Source organism: Pyrgilauda ruficollis, unplaced genomic scaffold (genome assembly GCF_017590135.1).
Source record: "Pyrgilauda ruficollis isolate IOZ18807 unplaced genomic scaffold, ASM1759013v1 scaffold73, whole genome shotgun sequence".
Classification (NCBI taxonomy): domain Eukaryota; kingdom Metazoa; phylum Chordata; class Aves; order Passeriformes; family Passeridae; genus Pyrgilauda; species Pyrgilauda ruficollis.
In genome coordinates, this window is record NW_024529155.1 from 4,355,244 (window position 1) to 4,382,271 (window position 27,028).

General features: G+C 41.3%; 1 protein-coding gene across 2 annotated transcripts in view; it reads left to right on the forward strand.

Annotated features, from left to right (window-relative positions):
• The window catches only part of KIAA0930 (KIAA0930 ortholog), a 58,126-nt gene extending 31,771 nt beyond the window's left edge, over positions 1–26,355 (forward strand). The window contains exons 3-10 of one of the 2 annotated variants that reach the window (XM_041485975.1): positions 5,374–5,481; positions 6,767–6,844; positions 11,473–11,574; positions 11,992–12,132; positions 14,202–14,396; positions 16,573–16,735; positions 19,638–19,793; positions 21,443–26,355. In XM_041485975.1, the coding sequence (XP_041341909.1) occupies positions 5,374–5,481; positions 6,767–6,844; positions 11,473–11,574; positions 11,992–12,132; positions 14,202–14,396; positions 16,573–16,735; positions 19,638–19,793; positions 21,443–21,483 (984 nt within the window). In that variant the 3' untranslated portion in view covers positions 21,484–26,355. The remainder of the gene's footprint in view (positions 1–5,373; positions 5,482–6,766; positions 6,845–11,472; positions 11,575–11,991; positions 12,133–14,201; positions 14,397–16,572; positions 16,736–19,637; positions 19,794–21,442) is intronic. The other variant, XM_041485976.1, reaches the window with a different exon arrangement.
• The last annotated feature ends 673 nt before the right edge of the window (positions 26,356–27,028 follow it).

Here is a 27,028-nt window from a genome sequence, read left to right on the forward strand (position 1 = left end):
GAGTCAAAACAACTCACACCAGAATCCAATGAAACAATCACCTGTGGGTAAGCAGTCTCAAAGGAGCAAAACAGAGGAGAAGCAAATGAGATAATTATTGTTTTCCTTTTTCTCTGAGGCTTCTCAGCTTCCCAGGAGAAAAATCCTGGGCAAAGGGATTTTTCAGAGAATGTGAATGTGACAGTGCAGCCTTCCCGAACCTCATGTCTGTTTCAGGAGTCAGATTGTCTGCAACAAACCTTCTGCTTGAAGTTAGTAGACACATTGAGACCCATTTCAAAGACAGTAATATCCATACCTTCACCCACTGCATTGTTTGTAAAGACATCTTCCCTATCAAAAGGACCCTAAATCCACCAGCTTCATCTGCTGTGAAGAGGAGACCAACATCAGAGACTCACCAGGTTCTGATTTGTTTTTGCCTCAGCTGCTGTGAGAACCCTTTTTTTTTCCCTTCTCTGAGACAAAAGACAACACCATTTTTTTTCCTCCTCCCCACCATGTTGTGGCTGTTGTGGGTTTTTTTTTCCTCTGTCCCTGGCATTTTGGTGTTTTTTTGTTCTGGTGGGGCAGGGCAAGGTCTGACAGTTCAGGATCTAGCATTTATTCACCATTTTTACCACCCTACATTGGCACTCTGTTTGTCAATAAACAGTTGGTTTTTTTCATTTTCATCCACTAGTGTTAATCTCTCATTGGCAGAAAGGGATTGTTGGAATCCTTTTTTTTTTTTTTGGCAGAAATACTCATTCCAGAGTGTTCTTCTTCTAAACTTTTCTCTAAACCAAGACACTAGCACAAGGAAGAGTTCCCAAAGATTGTGATCATTTGGTTTTACAGCACAGAATTGGTTGTGGGCACAGAATTCAAGCAATTGACACAGAAGCAAATTTTTCAAAATGGGCAGTTTTTCTGCAGCTGAACTTTGTTTCTTGCACAGTTTGCAGTTGCTTTATTGCAGTGGGCTTTGTTTCAGCTTTATAGCTATGGTGGGTGTCGAGTTGCCATAGCTACTGGGCATTATGCTGCCTTTATGTGGGCTCCAGAGTGTGTTCCAGGAGAATCAGGTGCAACTTCTGAATAATTGATAATATCCAGAAAAAGGGAATATGAATTTTGTCTTGGAGACTATTCTTTACACTGTGCTCTGCTGTTACCACCAGTGAAAATTTCAGTAGCCTTAATCCTAAGAAAGCTTCTCCATATAACATCTGAAAGAATCTTTCTTTTTCATTTTAGAACATTGTTGCATTGTTGAATACAGTTGTCCCCTTTGAAATATTATCTTGGATATAAATATTCCAGTGGAGGCTAGTAACATCAGCTTCCCTGTGTGACAGGACTGGGAGTGCACCCTTCCCACAGGGCTTCTCTGCATGCTCCAGAAAATAGCAGGCTCCTTTGATTTCCTTCCCATTTAGCATTTAGGGATGTCACTGGCTAACAGATGCATGAGCAGATGGATTTTGATGGCCAACTGGCCAGCCCAGCCTGTGTCCTGGTGAGTATCTGTCCTGCAGCACTGCTGGGTACCGAATGTCTGGGGCTTCCCAGCTTGTTAAAACCTTCCCACAGGAAGCACAAGTCCTGACATATTAGACATGCTGTTTGTTGGGGTTTCTCAGTGTGAGAAAATGCCTTTTTCCTGTGCCAAAAGGTGCAGGCAGCTCCTGAGATCGTCTTTTTTTTCCTAACTGCATCATGCTGTTGATGTGTAGAGAGGGGGAAGCCAGGAGTGACCAGTGTCTCCATACCTGGAAGTGGGGAGCAAAGGAGCACAAGTTCTGAGAGGCTCAGAAGTGTCCTAAAAGTATTTTGTCTGCTTTATTTAAAAGATTAGCAAAGATTAACACATGACAGAAAAAAAAACCCCAAAAGCCCAAGCATGAAATGAAAAAACCCAAAACTGAGTATTCAAGATCTTCTTCATATATATATATAAATACATAAATTGGTATGACAAGATCCAGAGGCTAGCAAAAGGAAAGCTGCTGAATTAAATGAAGTTGCACACTTGGAGTCAAGAGGATGATTAATCATTGGAGTGAGTTCTCAAAGCAAGGTATTTTCCCAGGTACTGTCCAGCTAAAGGTTGTTTAATGGGGTTTTTGAGGAAGTGACATGGTGAAATATCCGTGGCATGTGGGAGGTCATGCTGTAGCTCAGGAACCCTGTGAAAACTTGATACAAAGGTGGCATCATGGATTTCAGCTCCAGAAGGGTCACTGATTTGAATTAGCAAATATATAGCTTGGATTTTGGATTTTACTGGGAATAAATAATTAGTATTTACATAGTTGTTTGTATTTTTATGCTTGCAGGAGTGCACATCTGATCTAGAGCCAGGTAAACAAGCACAAAGATAAGGCATGGCCAGGTGAGTCAGCCGCAGACCTGGAAAAGGCCCAGTGACTCCTGGATGCCTGGCTTGGGGCAGTTTTGATTTTGGGGCAGTTTTGAGGACTCAGCTGTCTGAAATCCAGCATGTTCTCCAGTCCATGCAGAGCTGTGATTCATGGAGATCCACTCTGCCCTGATCCACAGGCTGAACACCAAGGAATCCTACCCTGAATTAGTGCACAGGGAAAAAATGGTTAAAGAAAGCCTTTTTCCTGTCAATATCTGTGACAGACTTGGGAGGCATTCCATGAAAGCATTGTTGAGCACTGGCATGGTAATTGCGGGGGAGAAGTTGTTCATGTGTGAGTGAATTTCACCAGCAGAAAGAATTAGTGGCTGACTTCTGCAGAGGGAGGTTTAGACTTCAGTGTTACGAGGTGATTAACTGCTTCTTGGCTTAAAATAAAGGCTCCATGGATACAGAGGCAGGAGAGACTGAAAAGGTGTCTGCTGTGCACTTGGTTCTGCTTTCCCTGGTGTTATTTAGAGCTGGGGTTTTACCCTGCCATTGCTCAGTCCTGCCTTCACCCTGTTTTCTCACCACTTCTTTCCTTCAGAGACAGGATGGCTGTTGTTTCACAGGATATTTCTGGAATTTGTTCTTGTCATGCTTCTGTGCTTTTAGGCACAGAAGTGCAAATATTACCTTTGTTTGGAGATTAATCTAAATTAGATTATTTCCCTCATCTGCTCATATCTTTAGTTTTTTGCAGTAACTGTCATTAATTTGTGTAATTATATTGCTAATAAAAAATCATTGATGGGAACCTTGGAAGAAATAAAAACAAAACAAAAGAAAAATTATGTCTACAAACCTTTTAAAAAAATATGTCTAAGTTTAAAAATTAATGGCTAAGAACAGCATGTTCAGCTTTCATGGTATCTGATGACAGTGCCAGTCCTGAAGTTTTACTGTTTCCCTGTTCTTCACTATATTTTGGAATTCCAGCTTTATTTATTTTTATTCTAGTTTGTATTAGAAGTGTCAAACTACATTCACCTCAGTGTACTACCTTATCGTTTTATATTTGTCTCAGCTGCTTCAGTTTGTTAGGATAGGCAGAGTTGTTTCTATGTTCTGAGATTATTTGTGATTTTTCATTTGCTTGTTTTTTAGTGCAGCTGAAAATCTTGCACATAGTTGTGTCCAATCAGCAGTTCCAGTGTGAAACCTTTAGAAGAAGTTGCAGGATGTTGATGTTGGTGCCCACTGACACTGCTCCATCACTGGGCAGGGCAGAGAAAATGCAACAAAAGGCTCGTGGGTCACGATAAGGGCAGGGAGAGATTCCTCACCAGTTACTGTCACAGGCAAAACTGACTTAACTTAGGAAATTTAGAGCAATTTATTACCAATTAAAAATAAAACCAAATCTTCAAAAACACCTTCTCCCCACCCCTCCCTTCTTCCTGGCCTTCTCTCCTGGTTTTCTCTACCTCTTCACCCCTCCGGCAGCACAGGGTCATGGGGAGAGGAGGTTATGGTAAGCTCCTCTCACATTGCCTCCACTTTTTGTCCTTAGCATGAGGGCTCATCACACTCTTTCCCTGATCTAGAGTGGGGTCCCTTCCAGGGAAGAGTCCTTCAGGAACTGCTCCAGTGTGGATCCCTTCCACAGGGTCAGTCCTTCAGACACAGGCTGTTCTGGTGTGGGTCCCCCACAGGGTCACAAGTCCTGTCAGCACACCTGCTCCAGCCTGGGCTCTTCTCTCTCAGATACTGCCATTGTGGATTCTCCACAGGGTCACAGCCTCTCTCAGGCATCTACCTGCCCCTTCTTAAACCTGTTATTCCTGAGGTGCTGCCACTCCCATGAACAGGCTCAGCCTTGGTCAGAAGCACATCCATCCTGGAGCTGCCTGGCGTTGGCTCTGCTGCACTAAGGGAAATTTCTGGCAGCTGCTCACAAGAGCTGCCTCTGTAGCTCCCTTCTACCAAAACCTGGCCACACAAGCCCAGTACAAAGAGGTTTCCAAAATATCCTCTGTGGAGTGCACAGGACCATCCCCAAGGGATGCATGATGTGACTGTTGGGTGTGGTCCTGTACAGGGCCAAGAGTTGGACTGGATGATCTTTGTGGGTCTTTCCTAAGCTGGTTTATTCTGTGATTGAATTATTGGATTTTGTCTTCCCAGAGACTCCCATGCCAATGGAAAATAAGCAATAGCTGTGGTCTGGACTGCGTTGAGCATTAGTGTAGTGACATGCTTGATTCTGAGGGATTTTGTTAAGAGAAATATGGATGTGCGTGCATCCCTGATTTTATTAATTTCATTTTTGCTGAAACATACCTATTGTATTTGTGAGGTGTCCAGAGGAAGGAAGGAATGATGAATTTGACTTTATGTTTTTAGAAGGCTAATTTACTATTTTAAGATATTATATTAAAGAATACTAAACTAAACTATACTAAAGAATACAGAAAGGATACTTAGAGAAGGCTAAAAAGGTAATAATGAAACTCATGACTCTCTCTCCAGCATCTGACACAGCTTGGCCCTGATTGGCCAATAAGTCAAAACAATTCACATGAAACCAATGAAACAACCACCTGTTGGATAAACAATCTCCAAACACATTCCACATGTGAGCACAACACAGGAGAAGCAAATGAGATAAGAATTAGTTTACCTTTCCTCTGAGGCTTCTCAGCTTCCCAGGAGAAAATCCTGGGCGAAGGGATTTTTCCAGAACATATGACTGTGACACATACCTGTTACAAGAAATCAATTAAGCTTCTGTCCAAAACTGAGATTCTTCTGCACAGAGTTTCTCTTGCCTTTCTTCCCTGTTTGCCACACATGCCATGTTTCCCCAGTACATTTCCACACAAAGCCTTGCATCATCAGCAAAATCTGATCCTGACAGAAAACTGGAAAGCTACGTGATGTACAGCTTCTGATTCCAGTTTGATGTTTGGAAATAGGTACCTCTAAGTAATAATTTTCAAAGAGATGTGGTGTTTTATTAGCAGGTTGAAGTTGAAGTTTACCGGAGAGATTCTAAGAAGCTTCCTGGCCTGGGAGACCCTGACATTGACTGGGAAGAGAGTGTCTACTTGAACCTCATCCTGCAGAAGGTAACAGTGATGCTTATCTAATTTTCACTATTTATGCAGTTTAGTCTTTCAGAATATAAATGAACCTAAACTGAGATGTTTATTATTTTTCAAGAGTCCTAATAGATTTCTACAAAAAACTTTAACTGTATGCAGTAAAGCTAGGCTGAGTTTTATGCTGTGTAACAAAGTTTTGCAAAAGGAAAGCTTCATCCAGTTTAATGTTTTTTGAGAATGAATGAGACTTAGATAAGCAGCATTTCCATTAGAGTTCACTGGTGCAGCTAATAGAGAAGAGTGTAAATGCAGTGTCATAAATTATGCTGAGGGGTTACTGCTCTTCACAACAGAATTTTGATAAAATATTTAGGGGTAGGAACATGAAGCTAGAACTAATTATTATATTTAACTGGCTAAGAGGTTATTGTGTGTGTTACATTATGACTTAGGAAAGCTGAATATTGCTGTAATCATTTGAGATCCCTTAAAGGTTTTGCTCATTATGGTCTCAGAATGGGAAATTATTGGCTTAGGCACACATCCTTGAAAACAAATTGTTTTCATTCTTTCTCCTTCCTCCCAGAAGTCTCTTTGCAGAACTTCTCTGCAGAGAGCAGTTTTTGCCTTTATTTGATGCTCAATAAAACCAGGATACATTTACCACAGTCAGAATTCATAGATGTTACTACAGCTGGGTACTGCTCTCCAGAGCTATTGCACTTGCTCCTTACAAGCTTTTTCAGGTTGTTTGGAAGGCTGTGCTAGTGTTTTCCGACCTCTGTAACATGTCACTGGTGCTCCTTAGTGTCTCTTTTTCCTGTTCAAAGGCAGGAAATCTTTTCCATTTCTATCCTGAAACGTGCTTAGGAGTTTGTGTGTGTGCTGCTTATTCCCCCAGCTGAAATTAAGCTTGTGTTAAACAATATTGGCAGGACTTTCCTTACCCATCGGTTGAGCATTTCAACAAGCAGCTGTACAAGAGATTTCAGTGCCACTGAGTTAATGAACAAACACAGGTTCCAATCAATTGGTTCCAAACCCCTTGGTTCCAACCAGTTCCTTTCCCCCAATAAGGAATTAAATAGGTTTAAATGAAAAAAATAACATGTTACTGTGAAAATAATAAATAAATTGTTGGTGGTCCATATAGTAAAAAGAGTAAAGAAAATGGCAACACCAAAATAGCTTACTTTTTAGACAGACAGCTAAAAAATGAAAGAGAATGTGTTCTGCTTCATGCACATGAATGTTTTGTTTTCCCAAATGACTCTAAATGTTAATTTCTCATTCTGGTGCCCTGTTCCAGCTGGATTATGTGGTGACCTGTGCTGTGTGCACACGCTCCGATGGAGGAGATATTCATATTCACAAAAAGAAATCTCAGGTGAGTTTCCCCTTTTATTGCTTTGGATCAGAGGTTGGTATCCAGTATTACCTAATCCTAAAAACTGCTCCAGAACTGGGGCAGTGGTTCTCAGGCTGTGGTCTGACAGATTCATCCTCCTAAAGCATCTCAAGTCTTTGCTTAGTGATATTTCTTGCCAGTTATCTAGATTTGAGATCTAAATGTCCTTTATAGCCCCTCTCAAACAATTGTGAAGACCCCTGCATGCTTCAGGGTGTATATCTTTACCTGCTGGATTTAGGGGAGAGAGGGAAGGTGCTAGGGGGAGGAAGGAATATGATGCCCAACCGTTCCCCAGTCTGAGACTAAACCTGAAATTGTATGAGATCTGGAATTTGAGGAGTGTAAATTTCTAATGTAGAGCTGCTAAATGGCAGGCAATTACCTGATTACCAATTTTGTTTTTTATTATTTTACAAGATTTTTAGTCTCTTAAACTGCTCAATCCTTCCATAGGCTTTTTTCTTTTGTGTGCAGTAATTCCAGAGTTTAGCATAGTGGAAGAGACTGAATAACAAGTATAAAGGGAATAGGAACAAGAAACCTGAGGCTTCCCCACTCTATTTCAATTTGTAATGTAGACCTTGCAACAACTTCTGCTGGCTAGCAGAAATTCTTCTTTTAAAAGGCTTGTGTTGCATTTAAATGGCTTTTTCTCCCAGGCTTTCCATTTCCTTAGTTCATGCAGCTGCTTGCATGGCTCTACTTAAATAATCCAATGCTATTTAGTTTTTGATTATGTTTAACCACTTTAAAAGAATTTTGCTTTGCCTACAAACAGAACTAGCAATGCTGATTATTGTCTCTGAGATTTACATTGATTACGCATAATTTTTTCTTTAGGGGCTGTTGAGATGCCACTTTGCACTGCTCATTTAAGCCTGTTATTTCTCATTGCTTTTTTTTCTGTTGGCTAGTCCAAATTTCACCACAAGTTAACTTCTGCAAATGGCTTTGAGAAAAATCTGTAAATATTATTTGCAGATTTGAAAACTAGGAAGGAGAAGATGAGGGATATGGCCTTACTGCATGTGAGCAGTATTTAGAATGAAGGGGAAGTTTTTTGTTCCTTCTTTCTAGCTCCTACTGTGGGACTGCTTGCAAATTGTTGTCTTCCCTTTTCCACATAAACTTGCCGGTACATACCAGTAACATTTCAGCATCATTGTGTTGATCTATAGAGAGACAAAGGCAATTCCATATGCTGTGAAAGCATGTTTGCAGTTGGGCATTCCATTGTCACATCCACTCTTGAGGCTGTTGGTTTTGAATGAAGAAAATCCAGCTGGTTTGGATCTGCATTTCTGCTCTGATGGCTCTTGCTTTAGAAAATGTGTCTTCTCCTGCCCATATGCAGCCAGATGTTGATGGCTTAAGATTTGCTGTCCTACTTGAGACCGATGGCAAATCTACTCTGCTTGCACAAGTGAGTGCCTGTGGCATGAAGCCAGTATGAAAAAGGCTGACTTTATTTTGCAAACTGCTGGCTTGACAGTAAGATCTCCACAAACTGTTTTCCTCAGGTGTGCCTGACTGTAGATGAATTTGGGAGGGTGTTTTGGTTCATTGGCTGGTATGAGAGTGAAGATGCCTGGAAAAGGTCCTTGTTTCAGGCATTGGTGCAGGTAGCCTTTTTTAGGAGTCTAATTGCTTTCTAATTATGTTTCTGGTCTTAAACCTTTCTTTTTAATTCTATTCAATGTGCATAAAGGCTGTATAAGTACAAATAAGGAAAAGCAACCCTCTTGTGAATATCTAATGTCCTGTCCTTAATTATGTTTTGTGTTGAATGGTTTGTAGCAAGAATGTCAGAGCTTGACAGTCTGGTCAGATCCATAGCTTTTGGCATATTCACAGTGGGCTAAGATTTGACAGGTTTCTTTAATTCAAGGTTTCGTTTGTAAACAAATGTGGAAGCGAAGAAAATCTACTTGGTATGAATTCCTTCTCCCTCCTTACCTACTCATTAATCTTTTTGGAATGATGAAATCTAAAGCCTTCAGCTGTTTAAACAAACAAAGTCACTTAAGGAGTTCAGGACCTGATTGGGAGGGAGAAATGTGCAAGAGGAAGCATAGTGATAGGGAAAGAAGCAGAAGCACAAGATGACGATGAGAAACCAAGTGCTTGTCCTCCTGTGAGCCGTTGTCTTGATTTTGTCACCGAAACTGCGGGAAAAGCAAAAATGCTTCAAAAACCTTTTCAGTGTTAGAGAATCAAAGCATTACTTTATTCTGGCCAGGATATTGTCCTGGCCAGGATGTGCAAACAAAATAATTTCACCCACACATTGCCTGGATTGTGCAGAGAAAATATTCCATCACACATCATTTTTACTAGATTTTTCACATACAGTCAAAACCCATAGAAATTAATTGGTTCAATATTCATTGGTCACACATTACACAGTTCTTAGTATCTGGTTCCCTATTGGTTATCAATCTCTTCCCCTTAGATGTTAATTAGTTTCTCATTCTTCATTCTCTTATCTCTCTTTTCCCAGACCAGGTGTCTCCCGCCAGGGGTGATGTTTGGAGTTGATGGTTGTTGTCTTTTGTGTATCTTCCTAGTCTGTTGAGATCTTAAGCTCATCAGGCCTTAAATGATGAAACAGTCCCTGAATTAAATTCCCTCCCCACCCACCCTGGGGCAAAGGTGAACAAAACCCCTGACTAAAGTTATATAAAAAAAATTAAACTTGGTATAATTTCCAACAGTGTGAGACAGTCTAAAAAGAGGTGGGCACTCTGAAATGAGTAAACTCCCCCTTGGTTCCAACCAATTCCTTTCCCCCAATAAGGAATGAAATACTATTAGATTTAAGTGAAAAAATAACATTTTATTATGAAACAGACACCAACAGTCAGGGGGGAAAAGTAAATAACTACTAGATACCAAACTGCTATAACTCAAAACCCCGTGGGAGCAAAGAGAGACCCAAAATGCCAGAAACACCTGTTCCCAAAATGGGGTGTGCAGGAGGCCAAGGGACAAAGGGAAGATGGCGTCACCCTGTTCCCTTCTAAGATGGCGCCTCCCAGGTGACTGTGTGTCCCCAGGAATAAAGTGACAAGATGGTGGGATTATAGATGGGAACGCACTCTGGAACGAAAGTGATTTCAGCTTTTGCTATAAGGCCTAAATCTTGGAGGGCCCATGGGTCGAGCAGGAGTGTTCCCGACAAGTGAGGATGCTGCAGCACTGGCACTGGATCTTCTTCCTTTCTTGAGCAGGGATATTCCAGATGTTCCAGGTGGAGCAGCACAGTCTCACTGATTCAGATGCCCCCTTTTTATCCTGTTATTTGTTCCTTTGGATTGGTTTCTGTTGGGATTTGCATTTGCATGAAGGTTAAAGCGCTTGATTGGCCCTTCACGAGTCCAGGCTGACTCGTTTTCGCTTGAGGGAGTGGTGCACTTTACTTAGGTATGGCACGTGCTTAACAATTATTAACTATTTTACTAGAGTTTCTAACCTATTTTTGACAGTGGCAACCCCTAGCAGGAAAGCAGGAGCTCACAGAGCAGTTTTTGAGGCAGATGGAGAGTTGCCAGCCGCTTCCTCCTGCTGCTCGTGGGCTCTGCAGCCGGCTGGGGTGGGGAAAGGGCCGGCCTGTGGGCATGGCACAGCATGGCCTGGCCCCTGAACTCACTCACTTTTTTGTCATTGCAGGGAGAGTTCTCAAAGTTCGCTTGGAATAGTTTCTAGTTACAAAATGCAATTTTTACAAGTAGCTACAGTTGCAAACCTAAAGTTGCCACAAAGAGAGAGGTTCCCATAGTCTGCTCTCCCGGCATGGCTGGGACTGGAGTGAGGGCTGCTCCAGGTGCCCACCTGTGGAATTTGCCCCCAGACAGCCCAGTATTGTTAACTGCAGTCTCCCCTAGACAAGGAAAAAAACACAAACCAAAATGAAGACAGAATGAAAAACAGGAAGGAAAGTCTTTGTCTGAACAAAGACTGAGTAGCTTGCAAAGTGAATGCTACACAGCCAAGAGCCCAGACCTGCCTCCACACCAATTTCAGAAATGCCAGTGATAGCGCCCCACACACACAAGGTCTGCAGCTGTGGGGTCAGAAAGATACAGTAACAGTTTAGGGGTGCAGACAGATGTGGAATAGAACAACATTATGAATCACCCCAGGACAGCCACGCTAGCTACCCTTAATGATCTTACTGTGGTACTAAGTAAACAACAAAAAATTAGAGTAAAGGTGTTGTGTCAGCTGCTTCATGGTAACTTTCTTGCACTGTGGCATTTTACTTTACAGCACATTGCAGCAACTTGAAGGCACCTGAAAGTGGTGATGAAAAAGTACAGTGGTTTACTATAATGTGGTGAGAGGTCAGGTACACACAGGGACATTTACTGTGAAGCAATGAGTTTTTAATTACTTGTATGTGAAAGGATTTCTCAAGTGCCATTATTGCAAATCTGGCTTTAGTCAGAAACCAGCTCAGCTGTGCTTGCAGGTTGTCCAGCGTCTCTAGTGTAAGTGAGCAGTGCCAGCCTGAGGTGTTTTGTAATTACTTGCCTTGTGTTTGGTGTGTCTGTTCCCAAGCACATTTAACTGAGAAGTGACATCTTCTTCTGCATCTTTCTCAGCAAGTGTTTGCGTCCCCAAGCAAACACCCGATGGACAGTAAAGGAGAGGAGTCAAAGATCAGCTACCCCAATATATTCTTCATGATTGACAGTTTTGAGGAGGTGAGTTCCTTGTTGCAGCAGCAAAGTTTTGTCCTATTCTAGTCTTATGTCCTGATTAGCTGTTTTCTTGTACCTTTTGATCAAATGTTTTTGGCCAGTTGAGGGTTATTTTCTGCTAGATCTTATTTTATTTTTATTTAACTTTCCTCTTTAATGTTTGAAATCTGATCTTAAAGCTGGATTTTGGCATCAGTGTCGATGATGGGCTAAAGCATGACAGGCTGATGTGAGAGCTGCTCATCTCAACAAGTGATTTGCTGTGTGCACTGCCTGGAGCCTGTTTTTTTTAAAGGCTGGGGTGGAACATTCTGCTCCCTTTCAATTTATATTGAAACTTCCTTGGGCATAAGGACAGCCATGAGAATCTGAATGTTATTTTGATTTGAACAAAGTGTTTCATCTTGCATCTTTTTTCAGGTTTTCAGTGACATGACTGTGGGAGAAGGAGAAATGGTCTGTGTGGAGCTAGTGGCCAGTGATAAAAGCAACACCTTCCAAGGGGTGATTTTCCAGGGGTCCATCCGCTATGAAGCACTCAAGAAGGTCTATGACAACAGGGTAAGGAGCTTCTGAAAGACAATGTCCTTTGCAGCAGTGGTGCTCTGACTAGATTTTCTTTGTGGCTGAGGCTGTCAGCTTTTTGTCCTGTTAGATCAGCTGCATCATAGTCTGTCCTTTTTGGCTTTGAAAGTTAGCTTGAAAGCTGCTGGTTTTGGCTCAGATAACTGAGGGTATTCAGACTGGGGAATATTCCTTGCCAGGAGGGAAGGTAGGGATATGTAGTCAAGAGTGTGACATAGGAATGGACCTGAACAACAGTTCTTGGAGCCCCTTCATTTTTCTTGAAAAGTCATAGTTATTTCTGTGTTCAGAGAAGTATGATTTCATGGGAGATTTTAAACTCTGGTAACTACCTTATGATAAAGTGTTGTTTTTCACTGTGTTTTGCACTTGGCTGTATTCAAAAAACCCCTGTAGTGTCACTGCCACTGAGAGAAGCTTTCTTTGCTTTCTATAGAGACATGAAATACCAGCACTTTCACCTTCAAACTCAGTACTTAGTGCTGAAATCAGGAGTCAATAAACTTCTCAAATGGTTTATTATGAAGACAATCCTGAGAGATTTTTAGAAACAAAATAAATTCTCACATGATCTACTGTGTCTCTAAATTTCTTTTTGTTTCTACTCTTGTCAGGGGAGTTCCTGAATAACTTCCCATCTCCCTGTTTTAAATGTTAGCCATTACACTCTTCCAGCAGGTTTCTGAGAGAACAAGAAACAAAAGTTGTTTCTCTCCCACCATCATCTTGTGACCTTTCACCATCAGCAGCTGTGTTATTTTAATAAGTGAGAATGCAGAATCACTGAAGACAACATAAAAAGAAAGCCCTGCAGTGGAAAGATAAGATTTGATGTGGTAAAGTCACCTCATAGCCTAGGAATGTCCTGACTGACCACACAGCTACTTGACATTATTTTGTTAGATGAAGTAAAATTGTTAAGTCTTCAAATATTTCATCATGGCCAGAGGCAAAACTTGAAATTTTACCTTTTTTTTTTTTTTTACAGAACAGGAGTAATCTCTATATTTTGAACATTATTTGATATCATTTGTTTCAGGGAAGGTTTAGATTGAATACTAGGAAATATTCCTTTACTGGATGAGTTGTCAAACACTGGAACAGGCTGCCCAGGGAAGTGGGGGAGTCCTCAGCCCCTGAGATATTTAACAAATGTGTAGATGTGACACTTAAGGACATGAATAGTGGTGGGCTTGGCAGTGTTTGGATTGGTTGGACTTAATGATCTTAAAGGTTGTTTCTAATGTAAATTATTCGTGGATTCTGTAATTCTCACTACAATACAAGCTGATGAGCATCTTGGCCTTTTCATAAACTGATGAAAATTGCAATAAATCACTTAACCTTATGGATAAAAGCTGAAAATTGAAGGCATCATTTTCACTTAGCAAAACCTTGACTGTTTTCATATTGGTCTGTTCCCTTTTTCAGTTCTCAGTCCAATTTTCAGTTCAGTTGTGCTGACTGGAAATTGAGCCCCTGTGTCTGTCGAGGGGATTTAAAGCTGTCAGGGTGTCTTGGTGAGCCATGCAGTGCAGGTTACTTGTGCATGGGGCTGGTTCCTTTTTTTTTTGGCCTTGACAGTGGGAACATAAAAATGTCAGAAGTTACTTGGATAAAGTAGTGACCCAGTTGTGGGGTGTGCTTTGGTGGTTTGAGGAATCTTGTGTGTATGTCTATTGCTTTTTGGACTCAAATGAGTGTCCCAGCACAGGCTGCATTGGGTTGAGCACGTGCCTGCCTCTGCTCTTGTGTGCCACAGTGTGTGGACCTGAATAAAAACCTTCGGTTTTCTCTCATTGTGCCACTGCTAACTCTGCCTTTTGGGTGGCTGAAGGAGTTGTTTCTTCTCAGAACCTGTTTTTGTCTCTGTAAAATTACTTTCTTTTTGGAGATCACTTCAGACTGTGGTTTAAAATGTTTCTTAGGAATTATTATTCACTATGGTTTTGACTTTTTCTGAGATAACTACTTTCAGAGGATGTTATTTTCAAGTCATAGAGCTGTTACTACATGTTTTTCTCTCCTGTCTTCATGCATTGTAGGTGAGTGTTGCAGCTAAGATGGCTCAGAGAATGTCTTTTGGCTTTTATAAATACAACAACATGGAGTTTGTCCGAATGAAAGGACCACAGGGAAAAGGACATGCAGAGATGGCAGTGAGCAGAGTTTCCACTGGTGACACTTCACCATATGGGACAGAAGAAGATTCAAATCCAGACTCGCCAGTGCATGAGAGAGTAAGTAGCAGACAGAAATACTTCTTAAGGTGAAGCATGAACATGCTTTGTTCCAAAGACAGGAGCTGGGGTTAACTCCCATCGAGGTTCTGCACTGAGGTTTGCCTGTGTGTAATTTGGTTGTGCTCAGTAAGTGAAATGGATTCTTTAGTGCAGTTTCCCCTGAGCAAATGCTGAATACAGAGATGGCTGGATGATTCATGCTTCTGGAGGAGTGTTTTGTTGAAAAAACAGCGATCTTGATGCCAGGGAAACCAGTGATTCTGCCTGTTATCTAGAAAAAAAAGTCAATTCCACTTCTGTGCAAAGTGGGATTTACCTAGAAACATGGAATTTGTGTAGTATATAGGTTGCTAAACCTCATAGGAAGTGGTGCTTTTAGGTTGTGCCACTGAGGAATTCTGCCAACACAAAACCTCTATAATGCTAAAGCAAAGGTCACGGATCCACATGCAGCATCATATTCATACATATGCTTAATTTTAATGCAAGTACAGTAAAATGCCAACAGAATCAGAGCACAGATGCTGATTTGGCCTTTATTCAATCCTGAGCCTTATCTTCCATTGAGACGTTTTACCTGGTTAATGGGGATTAGGCAACATGTCTTCAAAATAATTGCACAGACCTGGGCTGGGTCAGTACTGATGGAGTCTAGCATGGTTTTCTGTGTAGTGCAGCTAACCTGTATCATTTAAAGGTCTGCAGAACAGCTTCTAGTGGTCTCCATGCAGGCAGTGTGGTTTTTGTTTCTGACTTGATAAAAGGCAACATGAGCTACCAGCAGAGAGCTCATTAACTGGATGTTCTTGCTCTCTACCGCAGAAACATAGCCAGAAGAAATCAGGCCTGGAGGAGCAACGGGATTTTTTATCTCCAAGGCTTTCAGTGTCAGCTGGAAAATGTAAAATTAGATTTGATAATGTGTTACCACTGCTTTTTGCTAATGGTTTTAATGCTGATATGTCTGTTTCTGGTTCCCCCCACAGTGTGATATGAAATGACTCCCAAATTAAATATAGAGACAAGCACAAATTAGAAATTAAATGTGCTGGGAAGAGGATCAGTTGGGCGTTACAGTGCCCTTCTTTTGTTTTTTTTTAGCATTAGTGAAATGCTAAATTAGTGAATTTAGCATTAGAGGTACAACATGGAGTGAGCTGTGTTTCTGCACTCAACCTGGTTTGGCTGCCATCATCACTCCATGTCACCTCCCTCTGTTTCTTTGGACAGATATGAGCAGAGTCATTTGCCAGCTGAGGGAGGTTATGAGATTGTTAAATTGACTGTGTAAAGAAAGAAGGACAAGATCAAAATTACTCACATCCATTAGCAAAGTAGTTATTCCTATTTTCTTCCCTTTTAAATGAAACTATTAAAATATTTTCATTTTAAAACTGTTAAAATCATCAGAGCCAGTACATCAGCACTATGTTTCAGTTCTCTCCAAAACAGATGTACGTGGCTTTAATTGTAATTTACTCAATGGTAACTGCTGCTCTGAAGGAAGAATGTCACCATAGTTTTGCCCTAACTTGAGTTTAACCACAGACAGTTCCATCCCTGTCACCACTTGGACCAACCAAATCTTCTGAAGCACCGCAGCTTCACTTTCTCCTTGCAGTATTGAAACACGACACACATAAATGAGAACATTGACTTACCTTCTGCCTCAGTGTGCTGGGCTTAGGAATTTATGACCCTCCTCCTCAAGGACATTGACTTTCCACAAGGATCACATGGGACAGTCTTCCCAGTAGGAAAACTGCTGCCTTGTGTGTGCCAAAGAAATGAAGATGCACATTTTGAGTGTGTCCAATACGGTACATTCTTATTAAGTCTTCTGCATTTCAACATGCAAAAATAAGATTGGCATTCTTGGTGTCTAAATTACTAATTTTGTGCCATTATGACTGTAGATCCTTGTTAAAAGTGATCATCTGAGGAGAGAGGTTTTCAATTTTTATTCATGTAATAGTTGAGGGTTGTGATATATCAAAATCTTTTCCCCTCGATGAGCATCTTGAGGTGATTGTTCAGTTTAAATTCTCTAGCCACTTTGATAAAGTGGAGCTGGATACCAGTCATCATTCTGATTTTTACACATGTGATTGCCTTGTGGCACATGGAGGGAAAACCAAGACTTTCTCCAGCATTTCTTTTATTTCCCTTTCAGGTGACTTCTTTCAGCACACCGCCAACCCCAGAGCGTAACAACCGCCCATCCTTCTTCTCCCCATCCCTCAAGAGAAAAGTGCCCCGAAATCGAATTGCTGAGATGAAAAAGTCCCACTCAGCAAATGACAGTGAGGAGTTCTTCAGGGATGATGATGGTGGAGGTGAGAGAAGTATTGACAGCTAAACAGACTTGTCTGGAGAGCTGTGGAAAGGGATCCCAGTGCAGGGTTTTCAAGAAGCTTTGTAAGGTGGAAAAACATGAGCTCCACATACAGCCGGTGCCTCTCTGAAAATGGGATTTTTCATAGGCTTAAGCATCTCTTTGAGGGCTGGAGCCCACAACTCCTGAATACATTAAAACTTATTTCTTTTATGTGGATCCCTTTGAGAGAGACTGGAGCAGCTGAAATCCTCCCCTTTCCCAGATGCCACAGCCTCTGGGGGCACTTCTCCAGGTATGGCGGGGTTGGATATGCTCTCAGGAACACGTTCTTTGAATTCTGATTTGACCCAGAGTTGGTTAAAGCTGGTGAAAAGGCATTTAGTTCAGCTGGCTTTGAATCAGTTCTGAACTTTATAAAGAAAACATAATGAGTTTGTCTGCATAATAGTTTAATGCCTTGTGGAACTCTTCCTTTAAATCCTAGTTATTCAGCAGGAAACAACTGGCAAGGTGGAGCCTGACTCAGAATATAGTATATAAATCAAATCACATCACAGTCTCATGAGGCAGGAAACTCAAAAATGTCCATGTCCAAATTGCTTTCCATATGTTTAAAAACAATTCAGTCAACAAATCTGTCTGTTAGCATTCTAACAGATAAACCCAAAGGTAATTTCCAGATTACAAGTTCTGTTTGAAGTAGTGAAGAAATTGCCTATCAGCAGCCCTGGACCACCTTAACTAATAAAGAATTGCACATTAAAAAACAAACTGAAGTGACAGCATTCAATGCAAATTCTGTGGCAGCTGAAACTGATGGTAGCTAATTCAGCTAATTTAATTTATCAATAAAAACCTTTGCTCTTCTCTTTTTCCCTAATTTGCCTAATCAGAACATATGTTATTTCAAATGAGATGTTTTTTAGTATATTTTACTAGGCACAGGGTAGTGTGGGGAGAAGGGCAGCTTTCCCCACATGTAGTCCTGTTTCTGGTATCTTTATTTTGGAGGTTGCCCAGGATAGAACAGAGTTTAAGGTGTTTTTCTGGCAGCCCTCATGGGTTGTGCAGTGCCTGGTCAGGGTTGTCTTGCAGGGTCTGATGCTAGAGTATTTAATGATAATGATGGACATTCTTTTTATTTTAATATCCTTTTCCTTCTAATATATTTATGGAAATAAACAAATCTAAGTTTTTCAGATATTTTATAGCATTCATATAAAATACCAAGAAATGGTTTCTAAGAGTTTTGACATTATTGTTCCTCATCTGAAAAATTAAAAGAGTAATATTTTAACAGCTTATCCTAGGAAGCTTAATTTATTCAAAAATTAATTTGCTACAAGGAATAGCAACTAAATTACTCTTTTTTTATAAATTTCAGAAACGTGAGTGTCCTACCAGTGCTCCTCAGGGGCTGCAGTGGTGAAACTCTTATTTTGGCATGAAAAAGCCAGATACAGATGCAGAAGATGCAGAGATAGGAGCAGAGATTTGGGTGCATTTTGGCTTTGTGGGTGGAGGAAAAGATGTGGACTGTGTAAAGATCAGCAGTGTCCTTGGTACAGCCAGTGATTGCCCCAGTGCAGACAGACCTGTGGTGAACAGGAACAGCCCACCAAGGCCCACTTCAGTGGCTTTGCTGTGTTCAAGCATGATACACCAGGAGTGCTGTGCTTATTGCAGCTTCCAGAGTCAGATCCTTCTGCCCTGATCACCACAGAGCTCCTGGCCATAGTGGTCATGCATGGGAAGAGGTAATAGACAGCTTGGCTACAGACATGTGTAGGGCAGGAGGGAAAGATTTTCACAGTTTTTTTCCTCCCACATTGTTATATATATTTCTAGAGCAGCTACTACCACGTATTTTCCTCTTTGGATCATGATCTGCTTTCAGTCCCAAAGCTTCGATCACTCTGGTTCAGAATCGATCTGTTGACTTCAACATCTGATTTTAGCCCTGTGGGACAGGGCTGAATTTTACAGGGAAATAGAGCAAAGATTTAAAGAACACTCCAAAAATGCAGCACGTGGCTGTGGGAAAGACCTGCACCTATGAAAAACTCCTCTGGCCTACAGGGGACTCAGTATCTTTTCGTTTTAAAAGTTGCTTGGAGGCATCTCAACTAATTCTGAGGACAGTGGCTCAGCTGAAGGGTCCTAGGTGTGCAGGAAACTGAGGTATTAGTGTTGAAAGTCTCCATGTCTGCTAGATGGCACTTTTCAATGTCATCCTGATTTTTTAAGATTTTCTAAGCCTTCTGATGTTTACTTTCTTGTAACGCACTTTCTCACAAACTTCCTGTAAATAACTTACTGTTTTGCATTCTTTTATGGAGGAGGAGAAATTTGATGGACTGTTGTCCAGTGTCATTGGAGAGGTGGCACTTTCACCCTCCAATCCACTGTCACTTTTGTCCACATCTATAAATGTTGGAGTCAGAAGGTAAATTGCCTCTCTTTACCTTGAGAATGGCAGCGTGTTCACGTCATGTTTTTTCGTGTCCTGTAGTGACATTTCTTCAAAAGAAACAATTTCTATCTTGTTACCCAGGTGAATTTCTGCATGAGTAAGTACTTAATTTTAGGGCTAGTCTATGATTTTGTGTATGAGGGAAGGCTGAGTTAGTGTTCTGCTGGTGCAGTGTGGTAACACAAGCCCTCTCCTGTCTGTCTGTTGTTTTGTTATGTTGCTGCTACCATTTATTAGCTTCAGTGTAAATGGTGAACTCTGTGCTAGGCAAGGTCTGCCTGGTTTTTAAAAAGCAGTTATGACAGTGTCCTGCATGTGATTTGTCTCTAAACAATGAATAGGAGGCTTTCCTCTTTTTTTTGAGTTTCAGAAGTGTTCCAGTGAAGTACAATCCCTTGAGGCTTGCTGTCTCTTCCTGCCTTTACAGATCTGCACAACGCGACAAATCTCCGCTCGCGCTCCCTGTCTGGAACAGGACGCTCGCTGGTCGGCTCATGGCTGAAGCTGAACAGAACAGATGAAAACTTTCTACTCTATGCACACTTAACATACATCACTTTGCCATTGCATCGAATTTTAACAGGTGAATTTTGACACCCATTGTGCACAGCCTTCCCAAATACTTGTTCCTCTGCTGTTAAGAGAGAGGAACAAGTGTTTCTCTGTAAGGCTGTTGTAAAGAGGAATTTATTTCAATTTAGAGGAAATTACAGATTCCAGTAAAAAAAATCGGTCATTTGTAATTAAGGATGGATTTTGAACAATGTTTCAACAAAATACATAATTATTCCTTGTGTTGATAGTCTTTCAACAAGTTAGCTGGAGTTACCAAGCTTACTCACTGTCTCACCACAGACGTTTTGGAATTGACAGAAGATGTATTGTGTCTGCTGGCATTTAATATCTGCTCAAGAGGGTGGAACAAATGCTTCCATGCTCTAGTACTGGCTTTGAGCTTAAACATCCTTTCTGGGACTTAATTTCTTGAACATATGGTTTCAGGAATTAGGGTATATATTGAGATACACAGAAATAGGGCATGACATTTCTGAACTGTAAGGCAGAATTTTCTTCTGCAGTTTTCCCCTACTCACATTTGTTTTAGCTTGACGTGTTGTGTAGGCCCTGCTTCCAAGGCCTTTTTGTAATCAATGTATTTGTGCCAGTGGCAACTTTTCAGGTAGCAAGAACATTACATGTGGGGTAGAGTGAAGTGGGAAAGGCTCATTTTTCTTGGGTAGTTAGGAAACCTGTACTAAGATATTAAAATCCCAGTGACAGTGATTAGAGTACTTTTTAAAATGTGTTGAGTTTATTGATAAGATTTCACTTCTGACCCTTCTGTTCTTGTTGGATAATCACACTTCTGTCACCTTCTCCTCATATGTCAAATGATCCAGTTCCTTAGTCATCTCTGTGGCCCTTCACTGGACTCCCTCCACTATGTTTAATTCTTTACAGGTGTGGCTGGAGCCATCTGGAGCTGGGGATCATTTTTTGCTCATGTTATGTTTGTGCAGTGGCATTTGATCAGCCTTTTAATTGTGTGCTCCCTTTTCCCATGTTCCTTGTTCTTTGTGTAGCTTAGAAAAGGACATCAGACCAGTTTCCAGATGTTTCTGCACAGTGCCCTGCCATGTTGGTTTTACTGTGTAAATTTAGAAATATTTCCATGATTACAGCAGAAGTTTTAAGGTTCATACTCTATCCCACTTGGACAGTATGGAATTAAGGAGCCAAAGAGATTAATGTTTTTTTTATGGCAGCTTTTTCAGTGCAGAAATGTAGGCTTTGGGCTATAGCATGAAGGAAAGAGTTGAATTATTTGTACCCAGAGAAGTCTCCCTAATGGACCTGGGGATTTGTCCCTTCAAGAATGGGAAACCCCTTGGCATCTCTTGTTAATGGCACTTACACTTGTTTCCCTGGAAAATATTACCATTCCCTGTCTAACCTCTTTTGCTCCATCCCAGTATAAATTATAGCAGATAGCTCTCCTCTCCACATGATGGGATATATTTGCAGTTTGTCATCTTTCAGCTCGTCCCAGTTGCATCCTGGTTAACTCAGATTTTAACAGGCAAAGCCGTGTACTTGTCATGTTTTAGATTCCTGGTGGGCTGTGCCACAGTCCACATTTATGTCTACAGTTCTTCATGCTTCCTGGTACCGTGGCTGCTCTCAGGAGCCTCTTAAGTTGGCTGTGTCTCTTTGTTTCTCTCCCATGCCCAGATATCCTGGAAGTTCGGCAGAAACCAATCCTGATGACATAGCAGAGAGCGGGCACTGCCTTGGAGCCTTGTTGCCAAGTGCCTATCCACAGCGGGTCTCCGTGCTAACACTACCATCTAGTGTCAGGAACATAGACCTCCGCAGGAGAAAGGGAAGTCCAGGAATACCAGCCGATCAAAAGTGCCTCTTTCTTCCTTCCTCTGCTGTCACACACTGAATGCCCACATGACTGGAGTGTTTCTGACTGGAAGAGGACTTTTAGCAAGACAAAATAAGAAGGGGCTGCGTTTAAACTGAGTCAACACTTTATGGACAGTTTGCTACTGTGTTTACTTTATAACTAAGAAGCCAACAATATGTACAGAATGTGCTAAACTTTATACTCTTTGGGAGAAACATTCTAAGAATTTCATAATGATGTGCTGTTGGACATCCCTCCATAGACTGTGGCCATACCCTCTCCTCATCTGATCAGCCATTTGTGAGCGTGTGTGTGTGTGCCTGTGTGTGTGTGTGGATCAGAGCAGGGAGAGAGCAGCTTCCTGCTAAAGGAAGAAAAGGAGAAAGATACATTGCTGTTTTGGTATGTGTAGCAGGTCAGGTCAGAGCTTAAAAGAAGTGAAAATGTTCCCATTTTTCATGTGTCAGTGTTAGGACAGGTGAACTCTGCTGACAGATTACCGTATCTACCAAAGAACAGCAACATTTTTATCCTCAAGAACTGGCTAAGAAAATGAGCCAGTCAAAAGAAGGCTAAAATGTGCTGCTATAGTAAAGCTGAGGTTCATCTCCAGTACTAATGCTGCTTATCTTCCTCTCAGTTGAGTCAATACCAGTTTGAGTCTAAAGTGAAAAACTGGGAGACTATAATCGGTCTCCAAAGGCCTAAAACCTTACCAGGAACCCATACTCCTGCATGCACTGGATTTGGGAGTTTGCAGTCATCCTTGAAGCACCCTTTGTAGGCAAGGAGGACATGGGAGCTGCTTTATGATCAGGCAGCCTGCCCAGATTTTCCATCTTTGGTTGTTACATGGTGAAGCACAGAGAGTTTTCTTGAAATACAAAAGATGGAAACATAATTCTGTTCTGAAAAGTGACTAAAAATTGCATAGTGGCAGGTCTGAAAATGGTGTGTCAGGAGCTCTCAGGAAAACAGCCTTATGTTTACACATGAAGTCCAGCTCTCTCTAAACAGCAAAACTGCTGTCCTTGACATTTGAAAACAAAATGATTGACTGCTAAGGTTACTGTGCTCTGGCAGACTATTTTGATGAGAGCCAGTACATACTTAGGTCTACTTAGGACCCCACAGCAGTGGGAGGGGCGGCGTGTCCCTTGGGGCACGTGAGACTCCAGTGCATGCACAAAGGGAGAGAGAAGATGCCATTTTTGTCACTTTTCAGACTCTGAGCACCTAAACCTGATGCTGTGGCACGTGCTCTGAGCCTGGACCTTTGTCTCCCTCGTATCTGGTCTTTCCGAAGTGCTTTGTTGTTACTCTCACAGTAGCATCTAATGACTTAACCTCTCAAATAGGACTTACTAGGACCTTACTTAGGACTTTGCTTTTTTTCCTCAGGCTAGATTCCGTGGAAATAGCTCCACTTCAGCATAAAGGCAGACCAAATTTGCCCTGCAGCCCAACCTGATGACTCCAAGCATGGTAAGGAGGTCTGTCTGTATTTGAGGCCAGGTCTGGAAGCTGTCACCTTAGCACAGCGTGGTGGCCTTTCTTACACTGGCAGCATGAGTGTATGACAGGGACAGCTGACAGGTTTTCAGTTGGCTTCAAATGTGTTGCAAGAAAACGTTAGAAAAATGTTCCCTTTGTCACTACCAGCACACCCACTTTTCATGCTGCAACCTTGGAATGTTGCCTGTGGTCTGTGTGGATGTGAGGGTATTGCCACCATCTAACCTGGTTGCCCCAGGCTTTCTCCCTGAGCCCAGGGAGAGGTGGAGTCCTCACACAGCAGCTGAAGTGCCCTCTCAAGGAGCTTGCCAGGCAGCCTGGGTGGGTACCTGAGATCCCTACAGGTAGTGCCTGGCATCAGTCAGTACAAATATTCTCTCTTTGCCCATGCTGAGGATTAAACCACTTCTCAGCTAGAAAACAAGCCTCTGAATGTGCTCCTTACTCTGTGCTTTATACTGCTGGGATGGGCAAATCAATGCTTGGTTTTCCTTCAAATGTTCATTGCAGATGGAAGGGTGAGAGGGTTCACATTTGTACTAATCATGACAATTGATACCTTTCAGTCAGGCAGCCAGAGGAATGATGTAAAAAGGAAATGTATCCAGATAGGACCCTCAGTTGTAGGTGCCTGAACACTTCTCAGTGGACGAGAATTTGTAATGCTCCCTTGGTGTTGTATATTATGTTTAGGTGGTTTAACTTTGTGTGATTTGAAAGACTGAGAAAATCTTGCTGTGTAAGATTTCAAAGCAAATGAGGAATGATTCTAAGCTAGTGCATTAGTTTAAAAGCAGTGCTATGGAAGGTACAGTTTAGATCCTACATCTGTGTTTCAGGAGGTATCATCTGCTTTGTTATGTGTATGTGGTTGGATTTTGATGTCTAGTGTATGAAGGGCTGTAATGTCCTAAAAAAAGTGAATTTATTCCTTGTATCTTGCTAGTGGGATATGCTATAGGTACATTGACAACTCACCTTTTCTAGTAGAAAAGGACTACAAGTATGCCCTCATGGACATTCATGGAAAATAGAGGTCAAAAAGTCTACTGAATTTCAATAGTGCTTTTTGGAAGCAAAGATGTTCCAGATTCTCAGTTATTCCTTCTTTAAAGAACTGTCTTGGACTTTTTGTGTACAGCCAGTAGTTCCCACTTTTTGTTATCAAATTCCACATTTTGTTCTGCTTTTAAACAAACCCTGAAATCTGTCCTTGTGTGGACAGATGGATAGGGAATTTGATCAGAAAGTTTTGTTTGGGTCAGGATGGCACGGCTGAACCCTTAGCATGCTATTGCACTACATCAAAAAAGAAAAGTGAATGTTAGGAAGAACCTCTCACCCCATTAATTTGGAGGGGGTTTAATTCTGTAGCTCCTAGGCAGTAAACTGGATTCAGCCCATTGCCATTGAATTGCTGCAGATGGAGCTGGCGTGTCCTGCAGTGCAATGAAGGCTGTTTGGCTGTCATTGTCCTAATGCTTGGAGCACAGTGTGTTTCATTAGTTATGCTGATGTTTGAAGATGCAGCTCAGTTAATGAAGTTGGGAAGCTTTGCAGAACAGCTGTCTTTCTTTTTGGAATTCCACCATACCTCATTACTCAGTTAACTCCTTCCATGCTTCTGCCCATTCATTCCCTCTGGAAATGAAGGCTTTACCATTTGAGCTCTTCATAGATGTTGTATATTGATGTCAAATACAAGGATGTGAATCTTTTCACCTATAACAAGTTTTTACTGCTATTGATTTAACCAGTATAAAAAGCTTGGGATTTTTTGTTTTGTTTTGGTTGGTTAGTTGGGTTTTTTTTTGGGTTGTTGTTTGTTTTGTTGTTGTATTTTTTTTTTTAAGAAAGCTCTTAAATCAATTGTTCTGTGCTAGCAGATGATTGCTCTGCCTTAGAGACCACCATGTATGTGAAATTATGTTCTCTTGTCCGCCAGGACAGGGCAGATTCCAAATCTCCTTTTAAGAGAAGATGCTTTTAGAAACTCTATGAGTCTTTCAGCTGTCTTGGCTAATCCAGTTCATGTTGTTCCCTGTTCCTTCTCTTTTTATTCTCCTGGTCTTCATTGTTTACAAGGCTTGGGCATGTTGGGCTCTGGATTGCTGTTACTATTTTTATAGTTTTCTATTTCTGGGCATGGTGTGCTTTCCAGAAAAGAGAATTGTTTGCACAGGTAGCTTTTCATAGTAATGTGTTTTTCCCAAAGTATGTTCATTATTTAGATAGTGAAGTCCTTGGCTCTGCAGACGGATTTCTTCCAGCAGACCCTCATGTACATCCCATCAGAATCCCATCTGATCACTGCAATTGTGTATGGATGTGGAATCCAGGGAAATAGACTACACTCTTAGACTATTGACCTGTTTCTTGCCAGTCACTCATTGTTCCTTTTCAAGATGATTTCTTGTCCTGTATTTTATAGTCTGAAGCTTCCATATTAAAGACAGATGTAAGATAAAATCCTCAGAAGTGCCTAAGCCCTGTTGTTACTCAGTGGGGTTTAAGAACAAATTTTTATTTAGGAAAATAATTTATTAGTCTTAAATTCTATCTGTGTTGTATGTAGCAGTGTCAAGAAATGACAAGTTTATAGTTCTTGGATGAACAGTGTCTCTCATATGAATTCACTCTTTGTATTTGAAAGACTCTCATGGTTTCCAAAGGTCATGGCTGAAAGCTCTGGAAATTGGATTTCCTGTGGTCACAGCAACCAGATGTCTGCAAATGCCTTACACATTCTGCAAGGTATGACTGCAAGTGTGTGGTGCTGGTGTGTAGAAATTCTGTGTCAAAAATAGGTACGGTTATCCAATTAAAGGCATTGTGAAGTAAGTAGCTTTTACACAAAACCTTAAACAAAAGAGTATTTTACACCAGAATGTAGCTGTTTGGATACTTGGTCAAGGTAACACAAGTCTGCAAGCAGGTTCCAATGTTGAATGTTCTCTATGTAAATATATAAATATTCTCAGCCTAATTTTATCAGCCTAACACATGTTGCATGGTTTGGTTTTTATTTGCCTCATCGATCATTGGTGTTGCTTAAAAGGTGATGGGTTGAAAATTGTGCAGGCACTGTACTGAGCCATTTGAACAAAGAGCAAGGAGAACGTTGTGCACCAAAAATAAAGTAGACTGTGCTTATGGCAGCAATGAAGAAAGTGTTGGACCCTGCAGCAAATAAACAGACCTCTTTAATGACCATGAACTCTGTTAGTGGTGTTTTCTCTCTACTGTGCCTGGTGCACAAACTGTTGGAGTTTGGATTTGTGTTCCTTCCTGGTGGCAGGCACCAGTGGTGGAACTCACATAGGCATTGCCAGATGGATGCTCATGTGGCAGAGTGGCCTCATTGCTCTTCGTTCTGATTGCACTTGGAGCAAAGCTTCTTTGCAATGGAACTTCTGAGTGATCAGTCCCTGACTACTTGATGTTGGATAAGGGGGAAGAAGGTAAAAGTCAGTGTAGTCCTGAATTTGTTTACAAAAGGTTTTTGTTCTTGCCTTTAGTACAGCCCTGCTAAACTGATCTGTGGCTTGTTCTAAACTTGATTATGGAGTCATATTTATGTTTGTGCAGTGTATAATAGTGAGGACTGATGGCTGTTATGGTTTCTTCCTGATTAATTCAGGAAGAACGTCAGTGCGGATTTGTGCATTGTCACAAAAATGAGATTGTGTTTAGATCTGCACTGCTTACACTGCCTTGAATTGTGAGTACTGGCAGGGATCTTCCTTTATTTAAAGACATGCAAGGCTCTGAATCCTCCCTCTCCACCGGATTTTTTGAAACCTTCAGGGGATTTTTCTGTCTAAATTAGTTAAACACTCCTTGAACAAATGTTACCAGCTATGTCCATGAGTTGATGTGCTGATGATTTC